Source organism: Thermobia domestica, chromosome 11, assembly GCF_964235325.1.
Source record: "Thermobia domestica chromosome 11, izTheDome1.hap1.1, whole genome shotgun sequence".
Classification (NCBI taxonomy): Eukaryota; Metazoa; Arthropoda; class Insecta; order Zygentoma; family Lepismatidae; genus Thermobia; species Thermobia domestica.
Genome location: NC_137464.1, coordinates 214634147 through 214660184, shown reverse-complemented (window position 1 = coordinate 214660184; position 26038 = coordinate 214634147). Strand labels below are relative to the sequence as shown.

The window sequence follows — 26038 nt, the reverse complement described above, 5'->3', positions numbered from 1 at the left end:
CATATAAGCTGTTATTTAATGACATTGATTGTATTTATTATTGATTTTTATTATGATATATTTAATTTTCTGTTCTAGTTCTTGAATCAAACATTGAAAGAGTTCGTTTATGATTGGTACAAAAGTGTCACTACCGATGAAAGTTTCGTACAGGAGCTACGCCAAACAGTAAGATATGCAGCATGTGTCTTCTTACGAAGAGTTTTCCAGGTACACTTTATTTGATTTTCCTCTTCCTTTAGAGTTAGATTATTTACAAATAGTATTAGGAGTACTATTAGGAATATGTGCGTCAAGGTTAGGAGTTTGTGTGTCGTTATTAAGAGTACGTGTGTCATTGTTAGAAGTACGTGTGTCTTTATTAGGAGTATGTGTGTCATTGTTAGAAGTATATGTATCGTTATTAGGAGAATGTGTGACATTATTAGAAGTATGTGTACCGTTATTAGAAATATGCGTATCATTGTTAGAAGTATATGTGCCGGTATTAGGCGTATGTGTGTCGTTATTAGGAGAATGTGTGTCATTGGTAGAAGTATGTGTACCGTTATTAGGAATATGCAGGGCTCCCAGCTGTCCTATTTTCCTATTTTTTCCTATATTTTGGAAATTTGTGTATATTTGTCCTATATATGCCCTATATTTTAATCTTGTCGTATATTTCCTATATTTTTCAGTGATTAAATTATTAAAAATACAAGCCAAACAGTTCCAGTGATGATTTAAATTGCTAGATATTAGCAATATGCTAAATAAGTCATAGCATTTTTTAAGGGACTACTTAGAATCTTCACTATTTTTTTTTTTTAATTTGCTCTTTCTTATCCTTCTATGTCCACTTTTGTGTGTGTGTGTGTTTCCTATGTGCTTATTCTTCCCCAGTGAAGTTTAGCTATGGAAAGCTTACCATGCTCCAGTCTCTTATAACGCAAGATGTGTTAGCATTTTCTTTCAGCAGTGTATGCAGCAGTGTAGGCTAGGCATTGAGGTGTGTTGGTATTCACCAACATATTCCAACGTCTTCCAATATTGCTGTACATAATATGCAGGGTTCCTCCGCGTCCTGGAAAACCTGGAAATAAAAGTGTTTCGTGGAAACGTCCTGAAAGTCATGGAAAACAAAAATTGTGAAAATCCTGGAAATTATTTATGAAGTGGAATTGTCCTGAAATTTATGTTGTATAACAATTGTTGAAATGTATATATAATTCGCAGGGCTATGAATAATGAAATGCTGTTATATTATTTATTTTAGAGGGAAATACGTTGATGAAATAATTCAATATTTAATTAGATTCAAATATTTCATTACACAGTTATAAATTTTTTTATAAACGTTGCTTTGTTCAGTGAATTTTTTTTTTTTTTTTTAAGTCCGAGTTTAGATAGCAAAGCTAATATGAACCAGTTAGTATATCAGGTCATTTATTTCAATCAGTTTCTCTTTTCCAATGGAATAGAGCAGGTCTACTAAGTTTAAAAAGTAAAATGTTATATGTATACTCTTATTCTGTATTAATCTAAATCTAGTCCATTTATCGATGCATTCTTGTACATCTCGAATCGATTCATACATTTTGTTCTCCAAGTTTCATATTTTTGTAACACTTCATGTTTCTCTTCTCATGTGTCAGCAGGCGACAATATGATTCAGGTTGCCTATTGGAGTGAAGAGTGGCGCGTTTTCTTACAATACATTTTTTCTGTGCTTCAGAGCATAATATTATATTGTATAAACCAAACTGTCCTATATTTTTTCAGTCGCCTGCTGGGAGGCTTGAATATGTGATCATTGTTAGAAGTATATGTGCCATTATTAGGAGTATGTGTGTCATTGTTAGAAGTATGTGTATCGTTATTAGGAATATGTATGTCATTGTTAGAAGTATGTGAAACCTTATTAGGAGAATGTGTATCATTGATAGAAGTATATGTGCCGTTATTAGGAGTATGTGTGTCATTGTTAGAAGTATGTGTATCGTTATTAGGAATGTGTGTGTGTCATTGTTAGAAGTATGTGTATCGTTATTAGGAATATGTGTGTCATTGTTAGAAGTATATGTGCCGTTATTAGGAATATGTGTATCATTGTTAGAAGTATTGTATCGTTTTTAGGAGTATGTGTGTCATTGTTAGAAGTATGTATATCATTATTAGAAATATGTGTGTCATTGTTAGGAATATGTGCATCATTGTTACGAACATGTGTGTCGTTATTAGGAGAAATCGAACAACAATAGATACAATCTGCTACTTGACGGTGTATATTTTCAAATGTTGGGGCCGCGGTGGCTCAGTGGTAGAGCGTTCACCTCTGGTGCTTGGGGTCCCGGGTTCGATCCCAGCCCCCGCCAAGTGAACTTTGTGGTGGACAAACACCGTGTGCGTGGGTTTTCTCGGGGTTCTCCCGTTTCCTCCCACTTTCTTCATTCCACCATTTCATTTATTTCTCATAATCACCGTCTCCTTTAGCCTAACCGGCATAACCGTGGGACGTAAAACTCAAAGATTTCGTTTCATTTTTTTTTTCATTTTCAAATGTAGTGTAAATAAATCAGACCCCTGCTGCAAGATAATAACAATTCACATTTTTATGAAAATTGAATTATCCGTGTTTGAGAAACCTACATGATAGACAATTTCAGCCAATGTTTTCAGTTTTGGTTAATAACAATGCCATCTTTGATTTCTCATATACACATTTTGAGAGTAAGACAGTGGCAATCCACAAGGCAAGATGGTTGATATTAGAGGAGAGTGTTTACGTCAATAGAAACCATTCGAAAGCGATATCTCAGAAGATATAAGTGATTTAGAAGACAGGAGCTCGTCATACAGTCCATCATGTAATGGTTATTTATCCGATAATGAAAGTTTTTTTTTCTTCTTTTCATGTATAAATACATTGATTTTGTGTGCTAATTGTATTGCATCATATTTCTATTGTGATGAATACCATTTTCTTGCTCCTAAAATATGCGACATTTTTCTTCTATTTTTTTGTTGCAAAGGTGTGTTCCATGGCCTTTGATGATCCAACTGGTGGCCCATTAGGTATTCAAGATAATACAAACAGGAATCGACATAAAACGTCAGAGAAAGTCTAAGAATACCGAGTGACTCAGAAACAGAATCTCTTGTATGACTTGGATTTGGAATACACATCAACTACAAAGAGAAAGGTCGACATAGTTGTTCTTTGTGAATATTGGAAATGTACCAAACAATGTTTTAACAAGTTAAACGCCGAGCACAAATAACAGTTGTTTACCGATTTTTGGAATTTAAGAACTCTTGACCTGTAAAATGCATACCTATATTCCTGTATGCAGCTTAGTTCTGCTAACAAGCAACGTACAGAACAAGCATTATCAGATCCGACTCAAACTTTGCCCAGAGGACACAGAATACAAAAGAAGAAAAAATGCCAAATTGGAGCTGCCCCCATTCACAAATACCGGAAATATGCTCTTCAACATAACACCATGCGACAATATGATATAAGGCAAACGACACAAGATACCCGTTTATGTCGAAAACGGAAAGGACGGGGAGCACCGGGATGATATCAAGATATCTGATATGCTATAACACTAACTTGGCGGCCATCTTGAAAGCCGCAATCTTGGATATAGCGTAAGGTATTGAAACGGGAAAGGGGTCGTGAGAAATATCAGTGTCGGGTAGAATTGAAAACTAAAACCAATGCCCCAACTTCTGATAACATACCGAGCATGGTATGGACATGAATAGGAATTCATGCGAGCAGAGGATAGAAAAACAGCTGAAGTTATGTTGTTAACGCGATCAAACAGAAACGGAATCCGGAACACATGCATGACGCGACAAAGAAATACGTACACATAGAAAGAAAGAAATTTGTGTGAGTCGGAATGCTACACACACACACACACACACACACACACACACATATATATATATATATATATATATATATATATATATATATATATATATATATATATATAGAGAGAGAGAGAGAGAGAGAGAGAGAGATATGTGAGTGTGTGTGTATGTGTGTACGTGCAGTATATAATGGACGACCGGAATAAAACAACAGTGTAGATAAGGCAAGGCTGTGTTTTCTAGAACATGCTACACACTGCTATACAAATATGCAGACAAGCACCATTTGCATATGACAACACGTGTGGTATGTCAAGATTGTAGCTATTGTTGAAAATCTCGGCAGTAATGGTGGGGAGTAAACTAAATGGGTGACACAAAGATCCCGCAAACACCAAGCACATTTGTTGACAGAAAGTTCTGGGCACTCGCCTGTACAACACTCATGCTGTCGTAGATTGAAACAAAAGTCAGTTATGTTGTACTGAAACGCAACATCCTCCACTAATTCAGCTGGTTTCTATCCACATTGATGCGTGATGTGCAGTTGTGGACAGCAACATTGGTTGTGAATGCAGCTTAAGGACAGTGTCCAGCTGGTGAAGATTCACGTTGGTATGGTCACGCAATGCCTCCAAAATCCGTCGCACCATGTATTTATACAAATGGAAGTAATACAGATCCAACGGTTGGCACTGCAAGGTAGTCTTTTCAGGTATTATATGGATGCGAATATGATCGGTGTTGAAGCCATTTTCATGGAGTAATGGAATAGCCTTGCAAATGTGTATCTGTCCTTATGAAGTCCATATGCATTAAGCAACAGAAGACTGTGTGCGTTATAGCATCTGCTACTACTTGTAGTATTACGCATTCTTTGATGAAAACCGAATACGCTTTGCTTGCCATTTTACCAGAAGGCGTCCAGAATACCACTTAATTTGATGCGGCGAACATATTCTCCTGAACCCTGAGCACTTAAAGCTACGAGTTCCTGAAGAATGGCCAAGAGTTTATCGGCCACCATCTGTGCTTTCGACAGCAACGGCACCACAGTGTACATACGCGTCGTTGCATGCACAGACTAGACACAACCCTGAATCTGGGATGACCTTCTCGCTTATGGCTGACCACATGTCAACTCTTTCGCAAAACCCGATTCATCAACATTCCATATATTTGCATTCTCAAAACCCTCCATAATGTTCTTGGTCTCGTGACGCCACCCAGCAATAACTATATCAATATCCTCCTTGTCGTGTACATACTTCATTGTGACATATGACGTGATTTTAGGATTCACGATATTGTTTTGTTGTTTGAGTACCGCAATCCATGCGTGACTAGTATTGAACGTGCAGAGACTACTCTTCAGAGCCTGCTGCTTTGCCTACAATTTCAGGTCACAGTCAACGCACAATGTGGTTATCACGTCGCGCTGCTGTAAATTGTTGCAGCACATGTTCTGTGGTTTCGTGATATATTTCGTGTTTTGTTTTCAACAAGTCTTTGTCACGTTGTTCTTTCCATTTAAAGTGTTCTTTCCGAGGGACAGTTGCAGAATCTGTGTTCATCAAGCGATATGTTTGATGTGCGAATGTTTGTCGCCCTTTGTCATCTTTCACGTCAAGCCAGTGATGTAGCATGTTAACTTTGTCCTCTGCCGTATAATATTGCCTATTACGTTCGTTTCCACTCGGCTCATAGTCACTGGCGGACGAGAATGGTGTTGCCTGTGGTTTGGGCAAAGAATCACTACAAGGCAGCGTGCCCTCAACACTATTCGCAGCATCCTCTTTACCCGTTTGTATTGGACCGGGTTCGTACTCATCAATGTCGAGAGTCTCATCCACATTCACTTCTCTTACATCGTGATTGTTCAAAATCTTCAGCATGTTTTCAGTTGGTTGTAGTGCGGACACTGTCGGTTCTGTCGAATGGACGTATCCTTCTTTTGGAAGTACACTTTGCATCACTAACATAACATTGAGAGGGTTCGTCATTGCAGCTCTTCATTAGTGTTTGTAGATGAACAATACTGCGGATACATTAACTACACAGAATATTGCGCGTTTTGACTTGCGTATGCCACAAACACACTATTACTTGTCATTGGCCGGCCCCTGCTGTCACGTTCACTTCGTTCCATCTGTGCCAGTGAAACCAGTCGACACAATTCGAGTCGTCTCATTGTGTGGTAAACTAGTCCTCTCGTGGGAGATTACAACAACTCATGGAACTCACCTAGTCAATGCCGAACGCTGCCTTTCGCTGATATTATGACTCTCTTTGGGACCGTCGCGAAAGAGTGTAGCAAACCGCGCAAAGGAAAAGAAACATTCGTAAACAAATGTAAGCTAGAACATGGCTGGGTTTTCTCGTCATTACACACTTTATTTCAGATACTGTTGTTTAACAAACGTAGACCAAAATGTTCTTTGTTCACAAGAAACAGCAAGAAAATTGAACAAGAAACGTACAAAACGTTGTCCAGGAGTGGGTTCAATCCCAGGTAGGTTGTGCTTTTGATCACCAATTCAAGATGATATCTCCTACACTCCGGAGCGAACTGCCGACTTGCTGTTCCAGGACAGATAGTCCTTTGTAGTTTGTATTCTCCAAACGAGCGCTCGTATCGCGGGTTGTAACTGTGGTTTTCACTGTCCCAAACGGAATCCCAATATCCTCGAAAAGCATAATGTGCCAAGGCGGACACGGTTCTATGCACAGACACTGTCGCAGTTACTTGTCGCGTATCATTGTCGTGGCGTGTTGCCCTATTATTCTGTCCTTCGCATACACGTTTGTTTTGCCCAAGTCTTCCACACTGTCCCGTTCACACTATTACTCATGTGTTTTCGCAGTTACATCATTGGTTTTCGTTTTCCATTTTACTTTACATTGATATGTCACACATCTCACTTCCGATTTCAATACCTTACGCTATATCCAAGATCGCGGCGTTCAAGATGGCCGCCAAGTCAGTGTTGTAGCATATCAGATATATTTATATAATCCCAGTGCTACTAGTCCTTTCCGTTTTCGACATAAACGGGTATCTTGCGACGTTTACCTTATATGATACTGTCACGTGGTGAGTTACGTTGAGGAGCATATCGCCAGTATTTGTGAATGGGGGGCAGCTCCAATTTGGCATTTTTTCTTCTTTTGTGTTCTGTGTCCTTTGGGCAAAGTTTGAGTCGGATCTGATCCTGCCTTTTTCTGTACGTTGCTTGTAAGAGATAGTACGTAAAACAGAAGAAATCCAAGAGGAAAACATCTGTAATTTATATTCTTAAGGATTCAGATGGAGACCCTGTAATCGTGTGTAAGCAAGCAGTTTTAAATATCATAGGATTACAAAAGCATCGCGGAAGAGTGGGAAATTTACAGAAGTTGTTGAAACCCAACAAAAGAACATCTCTCCGAGATACAAGAGGAAAACATACAACGAAAATAAACAAACTACCCGATGAAGCTATCGCTTTCGTAAAACACCATATAGAACTCTTTCCAACGAATTACTTTTATATTGAAGACATAGTGGTGAAACACGGAGAAAGCACTTAGGCCTTTACTTGGTCCTCGACCAAAAATAGATCTAAATCACTCCGCTGTTAATACGCTTCCCAAGTTCTTACTTCATCTCAAAATAGCAGACATAGAGTTTCTATTCGCATACATGCCTCTCATGTGCCATGACTTTTTAATTGCAAAAAATAGCCTTATTGTAATTTTTTATTACAAAAAATTAGCTTTATTGTAATTTTTTATTACAAAAAAAAATAACTTTATTGTAATTTTTTATTTTAAAAATAGCTTTTGAGGCACTATGCGATCTGTGAAGAGTCTACACTATTGGTTACTAAAGTTTCAATCACTTTCGTGTACATTTGTAAAATTAATACATTTCTAAAATGTTAGATCGTTTTGTGGTTCACTGTTACCTTGTAGCGAGGGGCAGAATTAATCTGTTTTAGGAGAATAAAAACTATGAACTACATGAAACTGACCATGGACAGCATACCATAAAAGTTAGTTTTTACGTTATTTTGTACTGAAACAGAACTTGATTTGTTTGATTCGTTTAAATTGATGAAAGAAAGAAAGAAAAATAATTTCATTGACCTCATCTTGTCCGAACGTACTATTATGTGTGATTAATATCAAAAATATTTATAAAAGTTTCAGAGAAACTTCTCGCAATAGTCTTGTTGAGAGTTATATAGTTTTCCGTGCACTTGATCCTTTACTTTTTCGTACACTGCCTGCCAACTTAAGAAAGAGAGAAAAATTACCGATCCTTGGGGCCACTTTTTTTTTTTTTTTTTTTTGTGTGTGTGTGTGTGTGTGTGTATGTATGTATGTATGTATGTGCGTTTGTTTGATTTGAAAGTGCATACAATATATGCGTGTTTTAATATGATACTTGTGGAATGCATTTAAGAACACCCTTTACAAAATACGGTTATAAACAGAATGTATGTGAACATCTGAATATGTATGCTTGGAACATAGGAATTCCGAAACGGGAATAGAGCAATATAAAATATTAGGGTGGTCTTTGTTTTGAGCCTTACCCCTGTTCTAAAATGGTTCAATACTATACAAAAGTAACCAATGAGAAATATTAGCTCTGTTGAGTGATATTAAACTGTGCCCCAAGCGACCTCAAGGTTTCAATACATTTACAATATACAAGACAAATATATCTTGCAAGTTTAGAGCTGATATGGGTAATGAAGATAGAAACGCATCTATTATTTTACAGTACCTTCATGGCGGCCGTATTGAAGTCTGCCAACACTCATATGACGTTATTTCCAACTTATCTCTTAAGTATTTAATAGTTATTACGTTCATAATATCGGTTTAATAACTTGCAGTAGTTTTTCCAAACTTACAAGGTGCCTTTTTACTTCATGTAGTAATTATATCGTAAATGAGTTGAAAACCTGATGTCGCTTGGGGCACCACTGAATACTATTTAGTTAAGTTAATTTTTCTCATGGGTTACTTTGGTTTGATATATAACCATTTTAGAGGGTGAAACTCATAAAAACTCCTAAGTCGAAAAATAAAGACGCCACTAATATGCGAGAGGTGATCAGATAGTAAGGTTACAAAGCTTGATATTTCTGAAGTTTCGTCTGTTATTGGAATGAAGAGTGTGCGGTAATTTTGATACATGGAGTTAGCAATTATGCAGTTTCAACCACCCTCCATCTATGGTGGTTGTTGTAGGAAAACGCAAATGGCGACTCATTTGGAAAACTGGTCTCACGAAGAATTCAATTTCTCAATTATTCAATTTCTGTGATGTCTCGTCAGCATGTCGCAGAATGGTGTCGAAAGTTTCCGGCTGGTAGCGAAAACGTCACCGACGAGGAGCGCAATGGCCAACTCAGCACGGCATCAACGGATTTGAACACAGCTCGCGTGCAGGAGCTGATTCAGGATAACAGGAGGATCACATTACGGCATCTGATGGCAGAATTGGAAATGTCGTTCGGAAATGTTCGTCCCATTCGGAGGTGAAACACTTCGTGACAACGTGTCTGAACACTCAAGGACAGGATTTTTACCCGGAGGAATCTTCAAACTCATTCCACGACGCGACAGGTGCTTCAATCGGTATGGAGACTATGTCGAAAAATAACCTGATGTTTCTGCTATGTGTTGGTTGTATTGGTTGTATGAAATAATGTATACACGTTTCACTGCAGGCTTTGTAACCTTACTTTCTAATCACCCCTCGTATATAATATGATATAATTTTTATTAACATCTTTTAAACCCTTTATTCTTTCAGATTGATATTCCACAATTAATTACGAACAAATTTCTGCCAGCAGCGTTAAGCCATGTCGATGATTATTTATGTAGTTTACGTTTTGCTCGCAAACAGCGGATGCCAGTAGAAAAAGCAATTATTAGGTATCTCGGGCCTAGATTGCATCCTGCAGCTCACAATAGGAAAAGTGAACTTCATTATCTTAGGCATCTCTCCAGCTGCATAATGCCGTATCTTGTTCCCTCTAGACAGCTGACTTCCAAGTAAGTAGACGAAGAAGTATATTGTTATAATTTTTTTCATACCCCATTGATGCAAGTCAGTGACCGTGTTGGACAGTTGAATAATAATAATAATAATAATAATAATAATAATAATAATAATACAAATATTGTGTGCACCTGTGTCTGTTGTTAGTCATTAGTCACCTAGAGCCATTAAATTTTGTACACAGATGGGTCTTCATCACGTCTAATCGCGTACGAAACCGTGTTTCAACTTCGGCTTCAAAAGAGGAAGTATGTGTGTATGTGTACGATGGGGGTCAAGATATATACACGTTTCTCATGTGTTCTAAGAACCTTACATGTATGCAGTCAAAATTACATATTGGTTGTGCAGGCTTACATAACAGCAGAGGATAAGTATCCTGGCAATGAAATTAGAACTACATTTATTTTTTACTTTTTTTAATCTGAATCAACACCCGTCTCCAACGGGTGCTTACAGCTATGAATAGATAAATAAGTAAATATAGCTCGCTTACGTATTACAACTTTGAATTAATCTTAATTTACAGGTTAACCTCTATGTTCATAATTATCATCTCATGTCAGCAATTTGTCGATTGATTTGACATAGCTTTCCTGCTTCCCTGTATCTTGTAATATTTGATTTGTATATTTCAATCGTGGTCTTTCTTCAGGTATTTTTTCCTTCTGAAATTCCCTCTATAGCTACTAGCGTGATTCTTCCTTGTCTCAAAATTTGTCCAGTCACGCTGTCTCGTCTTGTCGAAATACGTCAGTACACTCCTTTGCTCTTCTACCATTTCCATTCTCATTTGATATCTTGTCCGCCCGTGTAATTTTCAATATTCTTCTCTAGCACGACATTTCAAAGGTTACCATTCTTCGTTTTCCCTGTTCTCTTAGTGTCCGTGCCTCACATCCACACAATGCCACCGATCCATACACATGCTTTTATTAACCTTTTCCTCATTTCTGCGCCGATGCTTCCGGTTAGAAGCTTCTGTTTTTCTTCAAACGCCTTCGCTTGAACTATTATAAATCTTACATCTTGTTGGCACCGTCTATCACTCATTATTTTACTCCTTAAGTTATAGAATTCCTTCACTTCCTACATCAGGTGATTTCCTATTTTGTTCGAATTTTTCGTGTTTGTTTTCTAGTGCATTTCATAACTTATGTTGTTCCCTTGTTAACTTTCATGTTGAACTTACTGCTAAATACCTATTGCATATTGTTTAGACCTGTCTTTAAATTTTCTCTTTGTCTGCCAACATTACGATATCGTCCGCAATATAGTATAACCATGTATATATATATTTTTTGCCCATAAACTGTTATTTCTATGCTGCAAATGTCTTTGATTTCTTTTGTTGCTTTTTCAATGTAGAGATTAAACAAATTTGATGACAGTAACCATCTTTGTCTAACCCTCTTTGAATTGCTGCTGCTTTTCTCTCTCTCTCTCTCTCTCTCTCTCTCGCTCTCCCTCCTTGTACCTCAATTGGTGACTTTTGTGCTTTGTACAAGTTATAAATTATTCTTCGTTTCTTATAGTTTATTATTGCTTCATTCGGAATCTTGAACATTTTGTTACATTCTACATTATCAAATGCTCTTTCCAGGTCCACAAATGCTACGTAGGTTGCTTTTCCCACTCGAATGCTTTATTTTAGCAATCCTCTTAATGCAAGTATTACTTCTCTCGTACCGATTTTTTTTTTTTTTTTCTGAAACAAAACCGGTCATCTGTTAGTACTTCTTCTATCTTGATTCCAAACTTCTATAGATTATTTTTGACAAGATTTTTAAAGCATGCGTAAGCAAGCTTATCATTTCTCAGCGCCTATTGTCTTTTAGTAGTGCTTACTATCTTGCTCGTCTAGAAGAGTGGAGGTACCTGCCCTTCTTCATAAATGTTCTTATACAATCTGTCCTGGATTTCTTGTCCTGCACTTTGCATGATTTTTCCTGAAACCTCATTTACACTTGGAGCTTTTTCATGTTTTAGACCATGTAATGCTTTGTCGTATTTGGAGTCTCTTCTCGCTTCTTCTAATTTCTTCATTGGCGGGAAGAGTATTGAGGGGACAAAACAATTCGACCAAGTCTTTAGGCCATAGAAATCTGAGTCCAATTCAATACAATACTACTCATAAGAACGATAAAGATCTGAAATTACTGATAATACTTATTAACTGTGCAATACGCTGTTTCCAAGAACGGAATTTTGTTACAATTTTAGAAATGGGGTTATCTACTTTTCTATCAAACAAGTTTCACTGGAATGGAGAAACCTGTACTATACTTCCAGTTTAGCAGTTGTAAGGTATCACCTAGGAAAGTATCAGAAAACACTGAAACCGTATGGATAAATTACAAACGTTCGCGATACAAGATAAAACTGTTCATATTTTATGTATATATGTATCTACAGCAATTACTGTGGAATCATATTTCTTGCGAAGTTCTCTCAGCAGAATTTAGTTGTAGAATTTGAGCTTTAGTAAAAATTATTACAACTGTTCTCGTAGTTATTTTTGATTTATGTAAAATTTCTCTTTATTAATCAAACACGAAGATAATAACGTACAAGTTCAATTAATGTGATTATTATTAAATGACGTTGTAGTTGAAACATGTAATGTGTTTATAACAACGAAACGATACTATTTTTGTAGAAACTGGTGTGTCCTTATCCGAGAGTTAATGGCTGGGTGGATGTTATTGCCAGTGATGGATGTATTAGCGGACCCTGCTATCATCAACAGTCTTCTTCTGTTACTGCTTGACCAGGAACCTTTGAGTGAATACCCTCACAGAGAACCTGTTTGTGTGGAGATTCTCGCGCGTTTTGTTTCCTCGTCGTCAACTTCAAGCAATTCGGTAAGGTCAATGGGTATGCAGTGTAAGTATATAAATATGTTATCTTTACTCAAGTGAATTTTAGGTTACGTTTCTACTGAAAGCAGTTTGTAATTGATGTTACTTCATTTAAGCAATCACAATTATGCCGGTCCAAAGGAGTAAAGTAACTAAAGAGACCATAGAAATTTCGTTTTTCACACTTAAAAATATTTTGATTTCGAATGTCTAATGTAACGAGATGTTGGTTTTCTGTTTCTCTTTCCAATCTAAAGTCGAATTTTAGGAATAGTTTCATCTACAGATATATATATATATATATATATATATATTAGGGTGGTCCTTATTTATATGGGGAAAAATAAATTTGGTAATTTCCTTGGACTCACCTTCTAAAATAGTTCCATATTGGACCAAATTAAGCCAGGAGAAAAATTACATCCATTGAATAATTTTAAATGGTGCCTCAAACGACCTAAAGTTTTGAGTGCGTTTACAATACATAGTATATGGGGAAAAGCTAGAATAAACTCTTGTAATTTTGAAACGGTCTAAGGGAATGGAAAGATATCTTGGATAATGGAACTAGAGGAAGAGGCGAATCTAATCTTGTGTAGCATTGTCATGGCGGCCATCTTGAATTCAGGTGAAAATTTTTAAATAAGAAGGTCATGTGCCATATCTTTTTGAGGTAGTATTTCACCAGAAGCACAAGTCTGGTATTATTTTCAAGTTACCTATATTCATGTAAGAGTTATTACGTGTGAAAAACAAAATGCTTCGATGTAATATTATTTTATTGTAGTTATGTAACACAGATTTTGTAAGAATTTTGGAAGTCTTTTACATAAACTGAAACGAACTGCTTGTTTCGCTATGTACTACAAGTAAGTTTTTCCATCAAGATGATTCATAGACCATTATGAGGAAAAAGAAAAATTATAACTTGGAAGAACTTGAAATATTTATGTACCTTATATTCCTTATATTCCTTACCATATATTCCTTATTTATGTAGTAGCTTTCTGGTAGGTTATGAATCTTATTTCACTTACATAGTTCACTTTTGTCGCATCTAGGAGAAGATTGTCTTTGGGCCTTCTCTATCTGCAAAAGAAACTGTTTCTGCTCCTCATTTTTCGTAAGAACGTTGTAATCTTCTATTAGTTACACTCCCCTTTCTGCTGCCTCGGTTGTTACGTGGATGAATTTAACTATTGTCTTTCCTTGAAGATAGCCATTGTTATTTGGCCATGAAATCGGATCACACTTGAGAAACCCTTTGGGTACTTAAAATCTCTCGTGAAAAATTTTGTTTGTTGTAACAAAATCGCTGTTTTCTCTTTTCACAAAATTTTTTATGGTATTGTCTCTTTCAAGTCTCTTTGCTGCTTCACGGTTTCCCCTTATAGTTTTAATTCTTTCAACTTTTTTTTTTTTTTTTTTCATCATTATGGTAACTCCATCATCAAAAAATCCCATGCTACATGTTCCTCCGTCAAGGCCATGTGAAACTTTAAAAAGAACCATTTCAGATAATTCAGCATCTATTTGTCTATAACTGAATATACCTTTCAAAAATTGCGGATCTTGTAATGGTAAATGGGATGCTTGATCACATTTAAGCCAAGCTTGAACATATAGTCGTATCAGAAAATGCATACTCTCTAAAGACCCATTTCTATTTGCTTTGTTAAACGAAATTGTTGGCGAAAGAGAAATATTTTTAAATAGTAGATTGCTTTTCCCATCCACCTTACATGGTGAATTGCTCTAGGCAAACGAAAGAAAACTCCTCAAGGAGGTATGCCACCCAAGAATATGATGGTCTGTTCTAAAAATTCCCAGTAATCTTCTCTGCGGTGTCCTACTTGTACAAGTTTGATAGCAAAATTCAACACTTCATTTCTTACATCGGAAATATTGTTCCTTACATCATCATCATCAATTCCTGGAATAAAGTTAGTGCAGTCTATTTTAGACTACTCGTTCTGAAAACACTTCAATAGGAGAACGTTCGGTCCAGATGCAAACGAAACACAACACTTGAGGCGTGGATGGCAAAGTGGCGTAAGTCAGTTTTGAGACATTGTGAGATGTTGAGACTTTTATTAGAATCGATATAGTAAAAGCGGATAAAATCGGTTCTTTGTGCTGCATTTTTTGGCCTATGGTCTGGTCTTTTAACTCTGAGATACACAACGTTGCCATCCAATAGATTATAGTTTGAAGTTCACGGAAATGACTACATCTCAATTTTCTTAAAAAATGACTAACGCCACTTTGCCATCCAACGCCTCACTTATCAAATAAACATTTTAAAACTAATCCATAAATGGTCCATAAAAGGTATAGAAGGTTATGTTGGAGCTACTGCTCTAGCAGAATGTAAGCACCGTTGACATGTTCCATATTACAGGGAGAAGTGTCACAATAAACTGTCTGCACGAACTTTATCAAGTTCCATTCTTCAAGCGAATGTACTATAGTAAAAGTAATGTGCTCTTCTCTTTATGATGACAAAATGGAAACACCAATTAACCTCTCATAACCATCTCCTATAATAATTATTGATAACCTGTCGGCAGGCTCACTGCCAGTCAAATAAGGCAGTAGTTTTCCATTCCAATGCACAACTAACGCACTTGATGCACTCTGAAATTGTTTTTTGTGGTTCTGTACAACTTTGCTACGGATTTTCTCTCAGCATTGGTGAATGAAAGACCCATTTATTACTAGTTCCTCTACATTATGGCCTAATGCTTCTGCCGTCGCTGTCAGAATATGTATTGCTGCTCTATCAGTGACCTTTTATCGATCAAGAGCAACACCAGTCTTTGAGTAATAAAATTGGTTTTTCACCTTTTACATCTCTTGGAGGGTCCGGGTACACACGCATCCATATTTACATTTTGTCTAACATTCTCAGCTGGGTTTTCCTCTTTATTACTTGAATTGCTCCATGTCTTTCGGTGTATAAAGTTCAAACAAATAATTTTCAGAAGTGCATTTTCTTTCGCATTTCTCTTTCTTTTGAAGCTGTGCATATCTCTTTCGTTCTTTTCGCGCCAAACTCATGTCTTTACTTTTAGTCGCGTAAGAATTATTACCTATGAAAAGGAGAAATCTTTTCACAGGTAATAATTCTTACACGACTAAAGCTATCTTTAAAATAGTGCCAGATTTGTGCTTCTGGTAAAACACTACCTCAAAATGATATGTCATATAACCCTCTTCCTATTTGAAAATTTTGACCTGAATCCAACATGGCGGATTTCGAGATGGCCACTATGACAGTACTATACAAAATTAGGTATATTTCTTCCTCTATTTCTATTATCCAGGGTATCTTCGCATCCTCTTTAGCCGTTTCTAAATTACATGAGTTTATTCCAGATTTTTTCCATATACTATGTACTGTAATCGGATTCAAAATTTTAGGTCGCTTGGGGCACCATTTAAAATTATTCAATGAAGCTAATTTTTCTCCTGCATTAATTTATTCCCATATGGAACCAAAGAAATTCGGAAATCAAAACTTAAGGACCACCCTAATATATATATGTATAAACTTCGTTATTTTTACTTACTGCTGATTCTTCAGTTTTCCTTCAGTGGTGAAGGTAGCATGATTTAAGGGTATGTGTGAAAAGATGCCTTTCTTCCAAAGAAACAAACCTCGAACTTTTCTTGATTGCATTTGTAATTCTGCGTTACAGATGCACTGACGTACTTACATTACTAATAATGTATGTATGCAACAGAAAAGGAAATATATATATTCGTAGGTACGTACTCCTGTTTTTTTCTAACAGAAAAACTTGAAGTAAAAATTTTCGCTCTTTCCTCTGCTCATTTGGTCTCTGAATCATGCAAAAATAAAGGTTTTATCCATTGTCAGTAATGATAATAATGATTCTAAAAATATGATCCAATACGTTTAGATTTGACTTTCGTAACGTGTTAATAAAATAGTGATGCTGTGCATTGAAGGATTGAGCGAAAGACCTTTAAAAAAATGGGAATTTTCAACGCATTTTCCTTTACCAATAGCACTGTGCTTCATAAAAATCAAGGACTATGTTCATTTCCTTACCCTGACTGATTTCAACCCTAAGCATTTTGAGAAAGCCTCATAAAACTTACATACTATATTGTGTCGAAGTCAAATAATTTTCTCGAAAGCTGTTGTGGAAATTATTTCCTAAATTGTGAGGTTTGTTAAGTTCGTTCCCGATAGTCGACTGTTTTCAAATCCAAACAGTTTTGGGAAAGCTCAGAAAAGTATATACCATATTCTACCTGAATCGGATATTTCTTTGACGAAAGTACCGTGGAACATAGGTGTCCAAACTCGCGAGCCCGACGCTCGTGAGCTCCGCACTCACGCTCAACCGGGCTCGGGCTCAATAATTGAGCGCGAGCTCCAATAAAATAAGTGAGCGCGAACCCTATCGAGAGAAGTGAGTGCGAGCCCGAGTGATCGCGAGCCCAGTTAAGAGAAATGAATGAGAGTGAGTGCGAATGAGCGCGAGCCCAGTTAAGAGAAATGAGTGTGAGTGCGAATGAGCGCGAGCCCAGTTCAGAGAAGTGATCGCGAGCCCGAGTGAGCGCGAGCCTAGTTAACAGAAGTGATCGTGAGCCCGAGTGATCGCGAGCCCAATTAAGAGAAATGAGCGCGAGCCCAGTTGGGAGAAGTGATCGCGAGCCCAAGTGAGTGCAAGCTCAGTTGAGATAAGTGAACGTGAGCCCAAGCGAGCGCGAGTTAAATTGAGTGCGAGCCCGCGCTCACTTCACACTCACGTGGACTCATTTGCTTTAGTAAAAAAAAAATAAATTAAAAAAAAAAACCTTATTCCATGTGCAAAATTGTAAAGGAAGAATGAAACAACTTTCAAAAAGGAAAAGCACATTCTGAGCTGTCATTTCTTTGTCCAGAGGACTTCAAACACCTTTCGATAGAGAACCGACTTTTTCATGGTTATTATGAGAGGATGGTATTTGTTTGAGGGAGGTATTTGTTTTTGTTGTTTTAGTAACAACTTCCATGATACAAGCCTTTTTTTTTTTTTTTTTTTTTTTTGTGAGATCATAGAGTAAGGAAACTACTTGACCTTGCGAGGTAGGAAATTTATTTACTAGCAACTAATGAAGCTGTGCGTTAATAGAAAAGTCGAGCGAAATAATTATGTATTATTTAATTGTAGCTTCTTTAAATCCCAATAAACAAAAGCTCGCCGATAGCAAACATAAGCTCCCTTGAGGGCCTTATAATAAAATTCACCGAATATTGAAATTCAGGTGTTAGTTACTTCCTAAGCAGAAAATGGAGCTACTATCTTATATAACTTATCTATCAGGTATAAAAAAATAAGGACGTTGCGGAGTTGCGTTGTATTAAACGTGGGCAGACCTTGAGGAACTTGTAATAAAATGCCCTGGATATTAAAATCTAGCTTTTGACTACAATTACAAATAGGCCAAATAACTCGGTAGAAAGTAGAGCTACTAATGTCGTATAGCATTATCAGATAGAATAAAATAGGGATGTTGCAAGTTTAATGTGTGAAGCATAGGCGACAGTAAGCCTAAATTTTGGCCCTGGAAATTTTCGAACCAAATTTTTCTTAGAAGCCTGACAGTTCATCAACTGCATTAAAATAATTTTATGATTAGGCATGAGTACTTACATAATAGAATTTCCTTGCTAACAGGACTTTTTTTTTTTTTGTTTTGTTTTTTACGAAATCATCATACGCAGATATATTTAGGCCTTGCTTCTTAGTGCTGCCGTCGTGCTTGCAGACCAACACTCAAACAAATATCTTTCTTATTTACTAACTAAGCTTTTTTCTTTTTGGTTCATAAGTTGTTCTGATCTAAGTAAATAAGAAAGAGATTCATTTGATGAGTATTGGTCTGCAAGTGTGATGGCAGCCTTAAGATTTGAACTCTGCAACACTCTTAATATTTTATTCTGATGTCTGATAACTCCTATATGACGTTAGTCATATAGCCTATTTTCTATTGAGGAACTAGGCTTACTAGTAGTCAAAGCCCAGATTTAAATATCAGGAGCATTTTATTTCAAGTTCCTTAAAGTCCGCCCACGTTTAATACATTAAACCCTGCAACATCCTTATTATTTTATTTTTATATCTGACAACTGATATGTAGCATTAATAGCTCTATTTTCTACTGAATTAGACCTACTGCTAGTCAAAGTCTAGATTTTAATACCTCTTTATACCCATCATACGTTTTTCTAAAGCGAAATGAAATATATCTCAGATACTTTCAGCCATAGCGTAAAATAAATAAATAAATAAATTTTAAAAAAATTTAAAAAGATACCCTTTCCTCAAAATCGTTTTCCGATATTTCTGTGCTGCAAAATTTCTTGCACCGAAAGTTTCAGCATAGGGGAGAGGGTTGGATTGCTTTCTTCAGTTTGTCCAAATCCGTTTTCAATTTATATTTTAATACTCAAAATGTACTTCATATTAATATTCTAAATTTAGTTTTCATTTTTGTCATATTTTCCGTTTGCCATTTTACCATTGCTTACTTGTATTTATTTTATTCAGGTTTATTTTCCTTTGCAGTTAAAAATTAATTAACCTATAAATGTAGTTAGTTATCATTATTCTTTATTGCGTTAATTATCTTATAACACAATTATATTATTAGTGGTGAGCTTATGTCCGCTTTTGCATTAACATAGGTGAGCTTATGTCCGCGACATTTAAAGAGGGGTCGCAAACGATATGGAGGAAAAATTATTCTCTCTTCCTGGCTTGTTTCTTCCCTTCTTGACAAATGTTATATTGCTTTGCTTGGTGAATCCATTTCCTTGGACATTCAGAAAATCAACTTAAACTATTGCTTTTGCAAAACTCCTCTTTCTTTTAATCTCCAAACGGAAACATGACGGCAGAAAGTTTCGGAAAGTGTTGCTATTTTCACCGCTAGTTTCTCATTTTAGATAGTGTATATTTAAAACGAAGGCGGTGCACGTGCACCGGTTCACCCCTAAATCCGGCCCTGTACATATATGTATGTTATATACGTCCATTTGTATGAGATCCTGACCGCCCATATTGTTTCATACGGAAAGTACGTACACATAGAACACTTACAGAAAGTATTATAAAACATGCGTTTTCAGTTATACGTTTGCAGTTTGCAGCCCAAAAACTACAGGATTTACAAATGTAACATACGATTTTACGTACGCCACGTACACTTTTTCTTCAATGTATGGTTTTGAAGTACGGTCTCGGATACATAGCTATTATCTACAGAGCACGACAATGAATGAGCCTCGAGGCTTGGTAATACAATAAAACTTGAAGGTCTGCTTTTAACATACCTGGGATTTACTAATTTTGTTGTACTTACATCATGCAGTTCCTGAGCACAAAATTATCATCGGCCAAGGTCGATTTCCGCTTCACTGACTCGGGGTTGGATAGTTGGTTTCTTAACAATGGGGATGGGACGGGAGGAGGGTTAACATTCTTCAGAGCACTAACACTTTCACTTTGAATGCCATGGTGACAGGGGTTCAGAAAGTGTATACTGAGTTGTGGACCACACAATGGTTCAATACTTCACATTCACAATCAGTATATCATACTGTAATTTGGACCTCTTCGTTACGCTGACTAAACGATAAAAAATAACCTATAATTTATTCCTAATAAAAATCATTGGACAACAGTATTATAAGCCCTCCCACTGGTCTAGTGGCTAGCACGCGCGACTTTGATTATCGATTCCTTGTGGGAAAGTATTGAACGGCAGTGGTTCAGATTCCACGTTAAAACTATAATTCCATGTCTCATATAGCCTTGCTGATGAAAGGGGACGGTGAAAGATTATCAATTAATCAATCAACAGTATTTCAAATTTCAGCTGCATAAACAACCTATGACTTGTAGGATTAGTTCATTTTGTTAAAGCAGCTGTTTTAACGAAGTTTAGTATTAACGTGTCAGGTATTTCTATGAGGTAAGAAAAAAACATTATTTTGTAACTAAATGATAGCTTTATCCACGCAGATTCTGCAAACAGAAACAGTGAAAATCGATATAAAAATGACTCACATTATAGTAACAAAAATCGATTTAGATAATAGTTTGGGCTGCCGCAAAAATAGGAAAAGTTAGAAAACTCCGATTAATTATAACAACCCCATCAGGGGTTGAAATTGGAGGGGGCATACGCCATTAATCAGCCCATTAAGGTGTACAAGCTCGCGAGCATGGCTCTTGCGCTCAACTGGGCTAGGGCTCAACAATTGAGCCCGAGTCTCAATGAAACAAGTCAGTGCGAGCCCAACTCAGAGAACTGAGCCCGAGTGCAAGTGAGCTCGAGCCCCAATGAAATACGTGAGCGCGAGCCCAATTGAGAGAACTGAGCCCGAGCACGAATGAGCGCGAGCCCAATTGAGAGAAATGAGCCCGAGCGCGAGCGCAGTCGAGAGGAGAGCGTGAGCCCAAGTGAGCGAGAGTCCGAGTGAGTGCGAGCTCAGTTGAGAGAACTAAGCGCGAGCGCGAGTGAGCGCGAGCCCGGATGAGTGCAAGCCTAGTGGAGAGAAGTGAGCGCGAGCCCGAGTGAGTGCGAGATCAGATAAGGTTAGTGAGTGCGAGCGCGAGCCCAGTTGGGAGAAGTGATCGCGAGTGCACTTGAGACAAGTGAGCGCGAGCCCAGGTGAGTGCAAGCTCAGTGGACAGAAGTGAGCGCGAGCTCGAGTGTTGCGAGTCCAGATATGATTAGTGAGTGCGAGCGCGAGCCCAGTTGGGAGAAGTGATCGTGAGTCCTGTTGAGACAGGTGAGCGCGAGCCCGAGTGAGTGCGAGCCCAGTAGAGAGAGATGAGCGCGAGCCCAAATAAGATTAGTGAGTGCGAGCGCGAGTGAGCGCGAGCCCAGTTGGGAGAAGTGATCGCGAGTCCAGTTGAGACTGGCGAGCGCGAGCCCGAGTGAGTGCGAGCTCAGTTGAGAGAAGTGAGCGCGAGTCCAGTTGAGACAGGGAGCGTGAGCCCGAGCGAGCTCAGTGGAAAATGGCCACCTCTGTCGTGGAATACATTTCTTAATTGGGTTGGAGGGGGGGAGAAGGGCAAAATAAATTGACGCATCATTTTTGACTGATTTCAACTCATGCAGTGGGGATTATTTAAAGCCTCAAGGAAAAAGTACATCTCATTGCATCTGGGAAAACTATTTGCTTATCGTACTATTTAAATAAGTAAGTTCGAAATTCTGGGAACTTAACTCGATTCACCCATTTATCTTTGATGGATTTCAAACATAACTAATGGGGATGATTGGATGCTCTGTACACTATGCTTTATGAAAATTGAATAATTTTTACGTGGTTAGCAATAGGGTTAGCGGAGGAAGGCATGTACCAACTGTTTCAAATTTGTTAAATTGATGAGGGTTATCGTAGAACAAAGAAATGGATATACACAAATGTCGTTGAGTTGAATGATAGAAGCTCGCTACACTCGCTAAGCGTCAGCTAATAAATTATTTGTATTTGAAATTTCAAAGTCATATATTTATTTTGTGATACATTCAGTTAGTTTGAAGATATTTACTTTCGAATTGATTGCTTTGACACAGTCGCCAGCAAAAATCATTTCCTTATCTATACAATTTATTTTCTCAAACGTTAGGAATGAATTATCAAGTGGGCAGCTTGTAAGTTACGGAAAATCACCTTCTCGTTTGACCATGAACTGAAATGACTTTTACCATTTCGTAGCTGATTATAGAAGTAATTCTATTTTTAAATACTAACATTTTTGGCAGCTGTACAAAAGCATATATAGTGTAATATAAAGTTTATTTTTATGTTATTGTATTATGAAGTATTACAAGAACAACAATTTTGTTTTATTTCAGGCCTTACATTTAAATGTTTCGACTGTGTTAAAAGACCAAAGTCTTCTATATCCGTTTATGCAGTTCCTCAAAGGAGAGGGAGCAGTAAATGTGCTTCAGTTTTGCCTTGATGTTGGTGAGTGTTAGGTGTAAATAATATATGTGGTGAATCTGTCTTACAGAGTTGTAATGAGTTTTCATATAGTGTTGCAACGAAAGAAGGTATAAAAGCACGGCACAGCCGAAAGATAGTGAAGGTTTTACCAGGGGCATGACCAAGAATAATAACAGTAGTGAATACAATAATTTCTGTAGAGTTTTCTTGTGGCTATATTGTTAGCGTGCGCTCCTTCGGTGTAAGAGATGCGGGTTCGATTTTCGGTGGAAACTCATGTGGTTTGATCCCTACGTTAAAGTGTAGATATCGCCATTGTGTTTGAATAGGACGTTGAACACCAAACCAACCAACAATAATTTTGTCTCTCTTTTCTTTCAAGATTTCGATATTACTGGTATATATTGCAGTATTTCTTGAAAGGTGTGACGCGTAAATCTGTGTATGAAAACCGTAAAATCAAGAAATCACAACAAAGTATAAATAAAGAGGAGTTCTCTAATATTTTCTTCATCTATTAACAGAAATCTAGTTATTATTAGAAGGAATAATTAATATTAACTAGTTATTGTTAGAAGAAATTAATTACTGTTGCAGACAAACTTAGAGATCTCTTGCTCCAACTACTACCCATTTTTCTCTACACAACCTTCGGCTGATCTTAGGCAGCACGTACGCTGCTATTATCTTCAATGTTGCCGTGCTTCCGTAACACTTGTATAGATCCTATCGAAATAAGCAAAATTCAGCATTTAAAAAAAAAGAATTAAATGGAAGATACAAGAAAGGAACAGCAGAGAGATGTGGCAGCGTTGATTTTTAGGTAACGGGGGTCATACATGTCTAACAAATGTCGCCAAGAACAGGAGGGAGAGTTTTGAGGACTTTCCAGATTCCAGGAAAAAAGTATATCTATGTCTGCTAGAATAATATTAAATCTTATTAAATAAAATGATTGCAAGTTTTATGTCCTATAGTTGTGCTCTTCAATCTAAAGGAGGCAGATAAGTAAAACTGAATGATTTTGAAAAAATGGTGGGTTGAGAATGTGGGAGGAAACAAGATTACTCGAAAAACCCATGGCCATGATAATTTTCCAAAACAAACTCCACAATCTGGGATGAAATCATGTACTATTTCCACCAGAGTTAGTATCAGGGACAGAACAGCACAACGACAACTTTTGCTGGACAATCAGTTTTTTAACACATTCACTACCAGCCAGCATATTTGCCTGATTGTAAGCTGATTTTTTTTTTTTTTTTTTTGAAAAAATCTTCCTCGGCGTAAAATCGGTATCTTTCTCACGACCTATAAAGTAGACCACATCCTTTATTGATGCAATAGGATAAATTTTCCAAAAATATCGCCAGAAGCCACTGCAATTAAGTTTTCGCTGTCTTGAGATCTCGGTGTTACTACGTCAGTGGTTTTTGTTCTAACTGTAGAGGATTTGTAGAGATCTGGGAGAAGTGGTCGGTTGTGCATTTAAAAACTGTTCGGTCTCAGTTGCGCTTGACGACAATATACATCCGGGGGTCTACTTACAATCAATGTATTGTGTATAAATACGGTATTGAAATGCACAAGACCATTTAAATTTAACCCATTTTAAATGGCTCACAGACCTATCTTTTATAATAAGCGGTTAAAAATTTAACTGAGCTAAAAGAAATGGAAGGAACACCATATAAAGGGGAAAAAAACCCACCAGATCGATTTAGGTCAACGCTTTCCAAGTTAAATCAAATTAAGGTTGACTGTTGTAGAGAATATGTTCATTAAGCAGTGAAATAGTCTGTCAGGTGCAATCGACCCGTATTTATGTACGAGCTGCAGGGGTTCGGGCCCAGTGTGACATATTAAAAAATACCGAAATTGAAATATGGAATAAGAAAAAGACTATTCAAGAGAGAGAAATCTAAGAGAGATTTATACTTAAAAGACTGTTTGTACTACAGAACAACCGAGTTTTCTCGTTACGGTACTACTGACGCTAGAAGAAGCTGAGGATGTTGCTTATTGACTGGCAGTTTAATTTTTACATTGTTTCTGTACACCACGTCGCGTTGCTGGGGGCACAACGTAAGGAATGCAGTGTATTGTGTAGGTCTGCACTGAATACGAACAAATAAACGGTACTTTTTTTTTTCCTAGGAGCATAAAATAACCTAAATATGAGTCTGGACGCAACATTCTGAAGAAAGAATGGTATTTTTCAAATTAAAACATAAAACTACCATTTTGATATGAATAAGACACAGAGGTACTGAGGAGATAGCTGAACTACATTATTAGCTAAAGTTGCTAATAAAGAAAAGATAAAGAAAAAAGGATGTTTTTTCGTCGTAGAAAATGTCTTCGAAGATAGGGAAATAATCCACCAGATATCTGTTCAGTGAGAGGAAAGTAACAAGTGTGGAAAAGTACATGCAAATGTAATTTACCTGCAAAAGAGCAAGCTGGAAGCGGAATTCGCTGAAATGAGACAATAATTGAGTATCGTAAACTGTAAAAGACGGTACTAATGAAGACCCACGAAGTGCAATGGAACTTAAGAATATTGGAATATTATTCTTGTAATATCTGGAACAAGGTGACTTGGCTGCTTTTTTGGGAATATAAATAAACGATTCTGCTCGTTAGAAGGGTGAAGAGATATCAAACTTTTTTCAGTAGTCATGTAGGAAAACAGTTGTAGGTTATATCTAGACTTCGAAGGATTTTTCAAGTTTACCTTGTAGACCGAATTAAAGCAATAACAGGCGATAAATAAGTGACGGTGAAGTTTGATTGCATCCCGTGAGAGAGAAAACATGCTTTGAAAAAAAGAAAAGATTTAAAAATAGAGACGAGTTAATTTTGAACGGCTAGACTGAAAGAAGTGCAAGAGTAAGAGTTGTGGAGAGTGGATTGTCAGTTAGTCGCCGAAATGAGAATATAAAAGGGCAATTAAGCACGTAATTTGCCAGAAAAGATTAACATATTTGGAAATTAAAAGATGATTTTAAGTGCTGATTTTGAGTTTAACGTCCCGTTCAGCGACGAGGCTATATGAGACATGGACCTACTGATTAACGTGGAATCCGAACCACATGAGCTCCGCCGGGAATCGAACCCGGGTCTCCCACGTCAGGAAATTAGAAAAGAGTCCTATAATGAAACTATTGCAGAAAGCTAAAGATAAATAAGATATCAACATTGAAATTGCACTCTTTTTTCATATAATTGGATTGGTTAATTGCTTAATATGGATTA

The 26038-nt window shown here is 37.1% G+C and overlaps 1 protein-coding gene across 5 annotated transcripts in view; it reads left to right on the top strand.

Annotated features, from left to right (window-relative positions):
• LOC145664722 (sorting nexin-14-like) overlaps positions 1-26038 on the top strand; it is a 245233-nt gene that overhangs the window by 165321 nt on the left and 53874 nt on the right. For all 5 annotated transcript variants that reach the window (XR_014127514.1, XM_081731601.1, XM_081731600.1 and 2 more), the window contains 4 exons: positions 79-210; positions 9680-9924; positions 12591-12795; positions 22687-22801. Coding sequence is in view for 4 of the 5 variants with exons in the window: in XM_081731601.1 (XP_081587727.1) it covers positions 79-210; positions 9680-9924; positions 12591-12795; positions 22687-22801 (697 nt within the window). In the remaining variant the exon portion in view is untranslated. The remainder of the gene's footprint in view (positions 1-78; positions 211-9679; positions 9925-12590; positions 12796-22686; positions 22802-26038) is intronic.